This window comes from Myiozetetes cayanensis, unplaced genomic scaffold, assembly GCF_022539395.1.
Source record: "Myiozetetes cayanensis isolate MyiCay16 unplaced genomic scaffold, myiCay2020 scf3, whole genome shotgun sequence".
Lineage (NCBI taxonomy): Eukaryota > Metazoa > Chordata > Aves > Passeriformes > Tyrannidae > Myiozetetes > Myiozetetes cayanensis.
This window is the reverse complement of record NW_026087521.1, coordinates 64,453,948-64,467,154: the sequence shown is the minus strand read 5'-3', so window position 1 is coordinate 64,467,154 and position 13,207 is coordinate 64,453,948. Positions and strand designations below refer to the sequence as shown.

The 13,207-nt window shown below is 40.0% G+C and overlaps 1 protein-coding gene across 1 annotated transcript in view; it reads left to right on the top strand.

Moving 5' to 3' along the window:
• The window catches only part of PDE3A (phosphodiesterase 3A), a 239,963-nt gene that overhangs the window by 189,995 nt on the left and 36,761 nt on the right, over nt 1-13,207 (top strand). The window contains 3 exon segments of the mRNA XM_050325324.1: nt 3,705-3,965; nt 6,711-6,865; nt 10,265-10,380. Coding sequence (XP_050181281.1) covers nt 3,705-3,965; nt 6,711-6,865; nt 10,265-10,380 — 532 coding nt within the window.

Here is a 13,207-nt window from a genome sequence, read left to right as displayed (position 1 = left end):
TAGCTTAGCTCTTTGGTTTTTTGTTTTATCAAATTAGTTGTTTGTTAGCGTTGATTGCAAACATCTTATTCATGCCACTATTCCCAAGTATCCGGACTTTGAGTTGCAAAGAGTAAAGTGGTTTGGAAAGAATCCAAATCAGTTCATGCAGAGGCTATGCACGTAAGAAGAAAACTACTTACAAAGTCCAAATATGGATTTTAGATGCACTTTTACCCTGACAAAAAAGACACTGTGCATATACATGTGTGCAAATGTGTGCGTGTGCATATATACTATCACATCAATCTAAAATTTCCCCCAGTTTACTGCCTTGCTTTCACATCATCATATGTCTTTTAATGTAAATTCCAGGTTTTCTTGCCCTTTAGGGAAAGGCATTTTTGTTTACTTTCTAAATAATGGTTTCCAAAGTATATGCAGTTCTCTACAGTTTTTTAGTATTGATTCTGAAAAATGAAAATTTTGAAAAATGAAAATGTTTTCATGCATGCAATTTGTAACTTTTTTAGAAAATAATACTTTAAATACCTGTAATTTCATCTAGTCCGACTAATCTGGCAGTGCTCTAAATTTACCCTGAGACAGAAGAAATATTCAAACTGTTTGGAAAAGAAGGTGCTTTCCTGTATACAAGTACTGTGCAATTAAATTACAACTTATAAACCTTTCCAATTTAGGATGTGTGTAAATGTACTGAAATTGGTGGATTAGAGCAGTGCTTACCCTCTTGTGCTTCTTTCTTCAAGAGGAATTTAAGCTTGGTCTGTTGTTCTTTTACACATGCCCTCATTCTGAGGATTCTAAGTATTATGAGTAGTTCAGACAATACTGTAACTATCATATACTCACAATTAAAGCAGCTCAGTACAATCGAGTGATGACTTTGAACTGTGTAAACTGTTTTCACAGTCCTGTGCAATACAGGATGTCACTTTGCACATGTTGGTGTTTTGTGGTGACCCTGGCCAGGCTGTGCTGATGGAGTACACATCTCATCTTCATGGTGGGGGAAAATCAATGTGGATCTCCTCACAAGCATGGTGCTGACCTCACTGGGTGCACTCTGTGCAGGCAGGATGGATGGGTGGATGTCTGCATGGGTTTTACCATGCACTTGGTCCTGGCATAACTCATCACAGCCTGGGGTTTTGATTCTGGGTCCCAGAGTCAAGGTGGGGTCACCAAGACGTCTGACAAGGCATCCTCATGTGTTAGAGGCCATGTGGCAGAAAATTCACCATTGAGAAGAGAAGGGCTCTCCTTCTCCCCACTTGGTGCTAATCATGGAGAACAATGCTGGCTGCTTTGCAAAATATTAGTACTGCTGTACAAAATCTGGGCCTCTGCTTATAGCCCGCTGAGTCAGACTTGTTTACTTCATTGAAGTATTAATCTCTGTCTCTGATTGGCAGTCAACAACTCCAGGCTCCAGGCTTAATAGAATTTCAAACTGTAGATTATGCAGTTTTGCTGAAAATATGAGGCTTCTGTCGCGTTTTGAATGACATATTGTCCCTCACTCCCCTTTGGTCTGTTTTTCAGGGCTGAGGTTAAGATAGATAATTAATTCCTCCCATCCCAAGCCTTGTCTTTTAATTTAAGAATTTTCTTTAGCATCTGCCAGAATCTTCTGCATGCACTCCTGAGAGGCTAAGCAATGAAAGAGCCATTAAATTAAGTTCAGACATTAATTTTTTTCAGTAGGATGAAATAGCACTTCAGTATATCAAGTGACTTCTGGTTTATGTTATTTCATGGCGTGGCAAAGAAATATGGGAAGAAGAAGCTGTTTCTCTGGTTGCATGAGAGGGTGGTGAGTTAGGAGGCCTGTCTTCTGGTTCTGCAGTTTACTTCTGTGTTAGCAAGAGGTAGGACAGGAGGAGGGGATCCTGTGATAGCGAGAAGTAGGACACAAGGAGTGGATCAGTGGAGTGAAACGTCTATTTGCCAAGGGCCTGATGTCCACACTACACAAATGGGGAGGATTTTCACTCACTCAGCTAATATATCACTTTCCTCTGAAATACTTTTCTGTTACCTGTAAAGCCTTTTGTGAGAACGAAGCAGTGTCAAGCTGTGCTCCACTGTTCTTTGTGTTTTGAGGTCCATAAACACCGTCACTGGTGAGTCATTCCTGGATGGGGCTCTGATCACTCTCCTGCTAAGTCTGACCAATTCTCCATATTGTGTCTTTGCCACTCCAAAAAACTCATATGTTCTTCTCACAGACATAACTTCACCATTTATAAAACCATGTATTTTAATATTGTCTAATAAATACCTGAAAGTAAATTAGTACAAAATCTACTGGAGTGATCTCTCTGGCAGACTGCATGTACATGTGCTGGTAAGTCCCAAACAGTAGCAGCAGGCTTAAGCTTATGTGTCAGAAACACAGCAGAGGAAAAATGGTCACTCTTGGAGTGCCTTGAATTAGCAATTTCATGCAGAATTTATGGCGGGTTTTAGTACACCAGCTAGTGAGGCTGAAATGTCACTGCTGCATTGAAATTCCATATGCCTCCTTCCTTTCTAGTGGTTCTACTTCTGTGTGCATCCAGTCTCACTGTTATTTCAGCAGATTTTAAAGATCCTCAGTCTTTTGCAATTGTATCATATGGCTGTCAATTCACAGACTTGACAACTTCCCTGCTTTTGGCAGTATACTGTTTCTTTTATTGCCAATATAGTGCCCTACTGGTTCTCGGGACAGGTGGTAGTTGAAGCTGCTGATTGTGGGGAAGTTCTGGAGAAACTCAAAGATGCGATTAATGGATCAACCCTGTTGTGCATGCACTGGAAGCCCAGTGTTATAGCTGTGTTAAATTACCTGTGTCTGTGATAAATGGACTGCACATACGAGGACAGTTTGCCTGGGCCACAGTTGGTTTGCGATGCATCATTTGCACATCAATTATATCCATGGTTAGGCTGCGTAAGATCTGCCAGTGATAGGAGCTGGTCCCTGATATTGCTTCTGCTTACACATCACTTCAGTTAATAATTCTTCCTAAATGATATATGTAAAGTAGGTATGTATTTAAAACCCAGGAGACAATAAGGACCATCTGAATTGGTCATACAAATCTGTGGAGTAGCTATTCTCATCACTTCCGTGTGAAGAAAATAAGGTTTGAAAAATCCACTTTTTACTCCATCTCAGATTTGGTATAGCTGCCCAATATGCAATTTCTTGGAGAAGAATGTTGATGCATAGTGATATTTTAAAGATCTTGGTATATTCCTGGGATTAATTTCATTCATCCAAGCGTAAGCATTGAATAGTTGTTCTAGATGCATCTGTAGTCAGTAGACAGGCATCTCTCAAGAGAGACTCCTCCCATCCCATCCAAAGCTATGTCTCCAAAATTATTTGTGCAAATAGCTCTGGCCATTGACTATGTCTCTGTAGGGAGCCTGAACAATTCATTCGGGTGGGTTGTCAGCTGCAGATGGTGAAAGCCATGAAATCAGATATGACGGAATTCCAAAGTCTTTGCAGAATGTGAGCATTATGCCTGATGATCAATCTATTCAGCAGCATTCTCCTTATTTAAAGAATTATTTCATGTTATTATTTTTCCACTCTGTGGGTAACCACTTTAACAAAAATTGTGAAGAGAGTTCACCACAGCTTTAGATACTGCTCAGCAGGTTATTCACTTCTGTTGTCTTACATGTGTTGTTTTTCTCTTCTTTAGTCCTCTGGTACCAGTATCACAGTGGATATCGCTGTCATGGGAGAAGCACATGGGCTCATCACAGACCTTTTGGCCGATCCTTCACTGCCCCCCAACGTGTGCACATCGCTGAGAACAGTGAGCAACCTGCTTAATACGCAGTTAACCTTCCAGGCCATCCACAAGCCAAGGGTGAATCCTTTGGTGTCCTTCAGTGAGAACTACACCTGCTCTGACTCAGAGGAATGTCCGGAGAAAGGAGAGAAACTGGCCATTCCCAAGGTGAGTACTGGAGCCTGTCTATCATCTTGTAACTTGGCTCTCCCTAAAGGTACATCAGGAGGCATCACTGGGATTTTTGCTTGTTTGCTTCAGATTAACATCCTGTGCACCAGCGACACTCCATTGTAAAGGACAGCTAATCCTGTTGGTTTCATAGTAACACAATTCCTGTGTATCCCTCAACTCATGGCCAGGTTTACTTTGATTCAGGCATGTTTAGAAGATGGTGTTTGACACACAATAGATCACACAGATGGTGTGCATATTTTCTTGCAGCTGTTGGTTGGAGCTTGAGAGAAGAAATGACAGGGAGAAGAGCAAGCAGAAGCCTTTTATCGTTCAGATTCACAGGTCTGCCCCATCACTTCTTACACAGAAATTCACCTCCCACTCAAAAGATTTGAGCCACCGCATGTGAGGTGACTATCCTAGACAATGAGCACTGGGGAAATAAGCAGTAATATGAGGGACCTTTTTGTTCACTTTAAAGGTTGGAATTTGAGATTCTGGATGAATTTCAGTCTCTTCTTCCTTCACGTAGCCAGAAGTTGACAACCTATAGTAGGCAATGAGAAACTCCCTATTGATGACCTCCAGGTCTTTGGATCAAGTTTAAAATGCTGCATATCAAGCAAACAAACAAAAAGATTATCACAGTCATTAGTATGACAACTACTGTGAGCTCGTGAGAAGTGGTCTTGAGAAGAAAAAGAAGACTGCACCAAAAAAATCTATCTATTACTGCTTTAACAGATGGCTTTATAAATGCTCAGGAATCTGACAAGAAATAACCAGTGTTAGCTACTCACATTTAGTAAGTGAACAGCTACAGAGAACACATCAGCTTTGAAGTAGTTTGAGTTGTAGGTTTGTGGCTAATTAGCTGTCCTGCAAGGCTTACATTTCACTTTTGAAACAAAACCAAAATGCTTTTGTACTGCAGTCTCCCTTCTAAAATTAAATATAGGCAAAGTACATTGCACAGACAAGTACTTTTATGTTTTACAGTTTAAATGGCACAGCCAGCATTCATTCCAGCATTTCCAGGCATCCAAATTGCAACACTTGTGATTCTTGTTTTTATTATATTTTGGTGTGATGATAATTATTACCCTATTTGCCTATGTAGCAGCTGTATGTATGAAATGGATGTTCATGGGTTTTTAAGCACATTTCCCAATTTATTTTAGTGAACATGTCTCTCATGGCTGTACTCTGGGCTCTGAGGGGAAAAGTTAAGTGGAAGAACACTGCCATCACATGAGCAAACACAGGGAGCAGATACCACTTTGCTGTTGCATAATACCTAGTGAGGAGAAGCGAAATGAAGGATGAAGAAATGAGTTAATGCTACAGAGATCTAATTTGACAGGAGTTCACTGACCTTTAAATGTATTATGGTTCATAAAACTAATAATTTGCAGTCCTTTATTTACTTGTATAAATACAGATTTAGGCTCTTTACCTTAAGCATCTGACACTATTTTGGGTAAGGAGATGGTATGTTAACATATTTTTCCTCAAGTTTGAGCTTCAGAACCACAGGTGTCTTCCGTCTCATATTTCTTAACCCTCTGGCAAAGTCCAAGATCTCCATTGCAGAGATATATTTATTTTAGTTCTTAACTATAAACATTTCATGAGAACTACAAGAGAAACATCTTACAAAATTATAGCATCTCTAACAGCAAATCTGGATCCAAAAAGACTCTTTATCATCGTCCCTTATTATATCTGTCTTCAAAAATTAAAAAAAAAACCTATGTGAGTCCTGTTAGTGGAGGAAAAGAAGATTTAGGTGAAAGAAAAATGCAGGGTGGTCAAGAAAAATCTGCTGTAAATAGTGATGCTTTTTCTAAGCTTATCAAGAGACATCATATCCCAGAGAATGAGTTTTATTTCAGTGGGTGACCTTTGGATTGATAGATATAGCAAGGAAAAAATTGGAGCTCCTGCCCCCTTCATACAGCCTTTCTTGCCTTGAATTTCTGATTCTGAGAATTCATGACAGTTTAAATCATAGAATAATTAAGGTTGAAAGTGCACCTGAAGATTGTCTAGTCCAGTCCCTCATGCAGAAGGTTTTTCTAGGCTCAACCTAGATCAGATTGCTCAGGAGGATGTCCAGTTGGGTTTTGAGTATCTCCATGACTTTAAACTTCACAGCCTCTTTGGACAACCTCCTTCAATATTCCGTCATCCTCACAGTAAAAACTATTTTCCTACCTTTAAATGAAATTTCTTGTATTTCAATTTTTGCCGTATTGCCTCTTGTCCTTTCACTGGGCACCACTGAAAAAAGCCTGACTCCATCTTCTTTACACCCTCCCTTCAGGTATCTGTATACATTAGTAAGATCTACTCTGGGCCATCTCTTCTTCCAGCTGAGGAATTCCAGCTCTCTCAGCCTTTCATTGTATCAGAGATGCTCCAATCCACCTTTGTGGCCCTGTTAATTTGTTTAAGTGCCTTTGGCCACATCAGGTGTTGAACCTCTGTGGCTATGGGGCTGTGGGTATAGACCTTTTACAAAACTTGAAACAGGGAGGATGATCCAGACCCTCCAAGCACTGGAAGCATTGATTCGAGTAGAATGAAGGCACCACAGTACCTGGGAGAATCCAGATTTAAGGTACCTCACTAGTTGTTGTCAGGTAGAATTGATCAAGTGGAAATGGGTTTTCTTCTGCATGTTTGAAGAGTTTGTAAGCTGGTATAAACTCTAAGCAACTGATTTCTCCTCAGCGCTTACGGAGAAGTTTGCCTCCAGGACTGCTGAGACGAGTGTCCTCAACTTGGACCACAACAACATCAGCCACAGGATTACCTACACTGGAGCCAGCTCCGGTGAGAAGGGATCGCAGTGCCAGCATCAAACCCCATGAGTCATCTTCATCCAGGTTACAAATTACCTCCTCTCTCTTTTATGTTTCTCTTTGGGTAGATTTCTTTGGTTCTGTGTGATGATGTCCCTCATTCAAAAATGCTGGCTGTGAGGTTTGTTAAAACTACTTCTTCATGTTTCTTTAAGTTGGGTTGCCAAAGGAGCAACATTCCCAAGTTTAGTCAGATTGTGCCAAAATTATTCGTATTATTGGGAAGTAAAATAAAATTTGAAAAATCTATTTATGCTAACAAAGTGCAGAAATGCACAGTAAAATTGGAAGAAAAGCAAAATATCTGGTTGAATTCTTCTTGATAAGCAGCAGTTCTCTGCATGGGTATTGCCCAGCCAAGAAAAAATTCTAAAAAGTAACCCAACCATTTCTAAGAACACACCTAGTGTTGATGTGGTTCTGTCATTAAACCAGTTCATAAAGCACTTCTCCATCCTTCATTCTTCTCAGGGCCTGATCCCAGAGCCAGTATCATAAAATACATGGTCCTCCCATGAAATGGAGAAGGAGAAGTTGTGTCTGCTCGGCTGCTTACAGCAAGCAGATGACTTATTTAGGGAATTTGCAGAGGTCTGAGGGATTTCAGACCTATGTACCTCCCATTTTGGGATTTCCATGCTGCCATAAAGCCTGAGTTGAGCTGTTTTTAACCCTCCACAGGGTCTGTGGCAGACAATCCAGTTGCAGCCAGTGAAGGAAGAAGTTGCACAGCCTTGTGCAAAGAGCTCTTGTCTGTGACAAGAAGGGCTTGGCTCCCAGGCAGTGTTAACTGGGATCGTGTTGTGTAGCTATTTCAACAGCATTTCCTCCTTTCTGGCTCCATATTGTTCTGTTCTAGTCAGAAAGGGGCAGAGCCTTCAAAAGTAGGGTGGAGGGCAGTCAATTGTGGTGCCACCCAGAGAGAATAAAGTTCAGGTCCCGTCCCCAACCTGAGCAAGGGTTATCATCTTGGAGCTGGAGGAGAGAACGTGGAGACATACTTTGCTCTGGGGAAGAGAAAGATCAGAACCAAAGCACCAAATTCAAGAAGAGAATTTAGAGTCATGTTATCAGAAGACTCACATGCTTTTCTGAAATTCAAAATTCGATGCTGGTAGCAGAGAAAAATACAGGACCTGAGAGGGCCTGTGCTGGCTATTAAATAACTTGTGTGAACACAGCCCCAGAGAGCTGCATTCTTCCCAGGTCAGCCTTTCCTCCAGATACGTAAACCTTTCCCACAGAGGAGACCCTCATGCAGGGCATCGAGGTGCTCAAGGCAGCCTGCAAAGTACACTGCAAGAAAAATATGTGGTTGGCCAAAATTCCCTTTGTGAGGAGTCCCAGCTATCTCAGTAAAAGCTAGAACCAAATGGAAACGCTCTTCACTCACCGACCTGTGGTTCCCAGGGTGTATTTGATTTATGCTGTTGATCCCAGTCTCACGTAGTATGTAAGCATCCCAAGATGGGAATCAGAGGGAGAAGGAGAGCAATTAAATATTATTGTTGGTCCTTTCCTACGGTTCTTACATAACTCTGCATGATGAGCCAACTAAGCAGGCTATCAATTCTTCCTATGTTTAATGTTGCCAATTGTGTAATTATAGCTCTGTCAAGCCTCCCAGCCTACTGTTTGTAGTACTTCTCTTACAGTAGGAGAAACAATGTGTATTCCAGAAAGGCAAAAAATGGATCCTATAAGTCTAGCTTTAAAAGTTTTGGCAGACCAAGAGAGATTTTCTTTCAAGGAGAAGAATTTTGAACTGAAGAGAGAAAAAGTCTTGATTATCTGCCACTTCCCCTGTACCAAACCAAATTCAAGCACTCCACAGGTCACAGAGAAAGAAATGTTTCATGGGTTGAGGAGTAGGAGAGAGGCTGACACTGGGATTTCCCTGTGGCAGATGCCACAGTTACAAAATCTGCAACTTGTTCCTCAGAGCCTGGGACATCATCTCTAGATTTCTGCAGTCACAAATTTGTAAAAATCCCCCTTAAATTTCTGTTTGAGATCAGTAATATTGTATTCTTCAAACCCTATGTCAATAAACTGGTAAGACATGGTCCTCTTATGGCTTCTAATGGTACAGGAAAAATAATAGAACTTCCACATTCTCTCCCTCAGCCACTTCTATATCCAGTGGTTCTCCCTTAAGAAGTCAAAGAATGTGGTTTGGAGATTTTTGGTTTGTTTTGTTGGGGTTTTTTTGAACTTTACAGTGGCCAGTGTGGGATATACTTCATGTCAATTGAAAAACAAAATAAAACCATAAAAAAAAATTAAAGAAAAGAAAATTTTTAAAGAACCATCTGGATTCCTTCTTTGTCTCATCACAGATTATAGAAATTTGGGCCCATGGAGACAGTCAGCAAATATTTTTGTAGGTAGTACTTCTCTTCCAAAACAATATGTTTGCAGAGGTGTAACACAGTGTTACGAGATCTTTTCTTTCAGTGCTTTTTTTTTTTTTCCTTTCCTTTTTTTTTCAAGTTCAGCCAGAGCTAGGCTACTTTAAAAATCTGTTTTCTGGCTTAAGTGTCACCTCAACACTTGCATGTGAGGCTGTGAGGGGGAACGTGGAGCCTGAGATGCCTGGTGGATCTGTCCAGAGGGCTCACTGCCTTGCCTGATAAGAGCCAGTGCTGCATCCCTGCAAGCAGCTGAAACTCGATGAGTGGCATTTGGGAAAACAATCATAAATACAGTTTTCTTGCTGTACAGAAGGATTTGGCCTCTTCTGGTAAAGAGTTCTAGGCTGAAGGCTGAAAGCGTGGGCCCATGCTGTTGTAGGGGAGAAGCCTTTGTTCCACATGCCCCCTATTTTCCCTCAGTATGTTTGTCTTGGACCAATATCTTCAGGGTCTGTCAGTAGGACTTTTTGGGGGGATGCAGCATGCATTTCAGCTGGCTAGAGTGTGAAGGGGCACACCAGGAGCCATGGCCATGCAGAGTGCTTCTGGACACCCCTGGTCTCTTGAGGAGCTCCTCCACTGCCCTAAGGGTTGGTGGGTATCTGCTGTGACACCAGCAGCGGAGGAGACTGGGTTTTAGTTACACTGAGAACTTGTTTCATTTCTGGCTCTTTTAGGGAGGTGTTAAAAGAGAATATAAATTTAACTTATTTCAAGTCAACTCTTGAGCCTCTGTGTACTGTCAGAACAATATAATGAAGGCATCTGTATAAATAAAGTGAATAGGCCTCAGCAGCAAAGGAAGCCCAGTGTCTGCATTGTAAATATTTTTGCTGAACACAGTACTGAGTGCCTCACAAACTGCAGTTCAGCCAACCCATAGATGTTGTTCTCCTTGTCAGATTTTGTGCTATCCCAGTATCACATATTTCTTGCTGCAGCTCCTAAGCTCTGCCATTGAGGCTTCTTCCTGTGTCGAATGGTGCTTGTTTGTGCTCTGGTTTTGCAGCCCTGACTCCTGGAACAGCTCAATTCTGATGACAATCACAAAGAGCAGGTCCTTCTCCACCTCCTATGCCGTGTCTTCTACCAACCACCTGAATGCCAAAAGGCAGAGCCGGCAAGGTGAGTGGGCATCCATGGCTCTGTCACGCTCATGTAGCTGCTCCCCATGACTAGCAAGTGCAGCTGCTTTTGTTCTCTGTCCAATGTGCTTCTTTTCTTATTTTTCCATCAATATGATGTAGTTATTTCCTGGATTTAAGAAAAAACAACGCAGTGTCTTAAAATGCTATAGCTCATAGTGATGCCATTGTAAATGTTTTGACTTTTGGATTTATAGAGGTTAGTCACGACATGATGCAGCAAGTGTGATATGACATTGTGTTGTGATTTATATCTATGTAATTCCCTTGACTACAGCAGGGCTGAGAACAGAGTGTTTTCTATAACACTGATGACATTAACTGTCTGTGCATATTGTCTGACTGAGATTTCCTGAAGCACAACATGCACAATGCCATTTTCAGCTGTAAGCGGCAACTGGCCCATCTTATGCAAACATATCCAAGACAAAGCCTTTGTAACTCTATCTCTGTATATTTTTTTATGAGAGAGTACAGGTAGTTCTTATCAATATTTAGAGATGAGAAATGTGGGACTTTTCACTCTGTTTTTGAGATTCTAAAAAAAACCCCATTAGTCCTGTTTAACTAGGGAAAGAAACTGAGAAGGTGACTTCGGAATTGATAATGAAATGTTTGATATGACATCCATGAAGCAGCCTTAATCCACAGTAATGCGGTTCTCCTCCCTGTAAAAATGCAGGATCATATAATGTCTACTCATGCGTTAATTTGCAATTCAAAATTATCACAAGGCCTCCATTTTTTATATCAGCCTGGGTTTTTTGAAAACATGGAGTAATGTTGAGATAATGTTACTCAGAGATACTGGCCACCCAGCTATCAGGTGGAAATTGATATATGCCTGAGGCCTGACATTGAAAAAGCCAGAGAATCCCAACTTAGAGATGGGTTTGAAGGTATGGCTGCACAATTATTTTGCGTATCTAGCACTGTCACATCTCATCTCCTTTTCAAACTGAAGAAAACTGTACAACATCTCCTCTTGTACAAGAAGCTGCTTTGTGTTATCACAGGGAAGACTAAGTAACATAGTATTATCTTAAAAGGTAATAGGCACATAGGCAACTGACTAAAATTAAACCTGGAAAATAATGGAGATACAGCACCAAGAATCCAGGAATTTGTTTTAAAACACAACAAATATTACACTTAGACTTGTAATTTTCAGAGATTACCAGGTGAATTCAAAGGGAAAGGGGTGGGGTGTATAATATTCTGTTTTTGGAAAACAACACTTACCAACCCCATCAATCAGTTTTCTGCTTTCAGAAAGTGTTAATAGTCATCTCCATTGCCCAGGTATGTGAGCTCCCACATGATGAAGGGGCATCTCCATTCCATCACAAGCAATTCCTAGGGGTATTGATGGAGAGGAGTAAAAGTTTTGTGTCAGCATTTTATGTAGAAGATTGATATTTCAATGTTTTAGGCTGTTTATAATCATGCATTTTTAGTTATGATTTGTTTTCATGTTCCAACTAAATAATTCTTTCAATTTGCAATAGTTAATTGCAAATAGACTTTTATATATTAGCTCCATTTGCAAGATACAATAATTATTAGTAGAAGTTGATCTAGCTAAATCTGTATATCTGTTAATTTATAAAATGTGTCTTTAATTATGCATGAAGACAGCTGCTAGTTATATCTATTTCACAAAAAAAAAAAATCAAGTATTTTTGTATGTCATTTCACATCACATTGAAGTCACTGTTTTATATCTTCAACACTGCACATATGAATAAGTTCTGGAGTACCTAAGCAGATGGATGCACTTAAAAAATTCTCTTTGTATTTTTATTCTTCTCTTATCTTGACTGTTCAAAATTCCTTGCTGTAGCAAGACACGTTTACTCTCACGTTTGCCAATAATGGTTAAATGTTAGATTATTGAAAATAGGTTTGCATTTTTCTTGTAAATTTATTTATTTATGGTCACCTACTCTGGAAAATTACTCTTTAAACAACAACAACAAAAAGAAAACCAAAAACACACACAACAAAAAATATATCAGGAGACAGGAGCCCAGACTAGCAGTAGAAAGGCAGCTGTGATTAGAAACATTATTGTGAGAAATGCTGTTTAAATTCCCAGGACTTGTTTTAACTGTTGAAAGATGACCATATGTATTGTATCTTCTGAATTGTATCCTCTAAGAGCCATGAATATTACCTGGTAACATGTAGCTCAAAAATAGATAATAATCCAGCTCAATCTCCTGCACATCTAACAGACTGCAAAATGTGTTTAAAGACGTATTTTTGTTGGATGGAAGTCCGATATCTCAATGAATTCATAAATGAGAAACAGAGGTTTTCCGTATTTTAAAGCAATTTCCCTGTGTCGTGGCCATCTGATAACATTTTAATTGCTCTGAAGGCTTTGGTTTTCTGATCTCAAGACAAACATAATATCCTACTTTCAGTCACTGAATTAAGACAGTAATACATGCCACATGTTTGCTGAAGAAATACCCTAATCAAAACTGAGGAGATGTTGGATATCTCCAAATTACAGCTCCATAACTGTCAGAACTTCTTTTTTTTAACTCTTGGATTGTCAAAAATAAATCATATTTTAGCCTCATATCACAGAAATTTTCTATCAGGAAAAAACACTGGAACTGTATACACATATCCTGCAAGGTTAGCATTTCATAACCTTAGAATAAGCCAACATATTGCCTTATTCTAAGATAATTTTTGTGTCTGGAATACATTTAGATAGTGGGCACAATTCAAACATAAAACCAGTTCAAGTTCCTAAGGTCTTTCTATCATTTGGCTTTGAAGATGAATGTGGT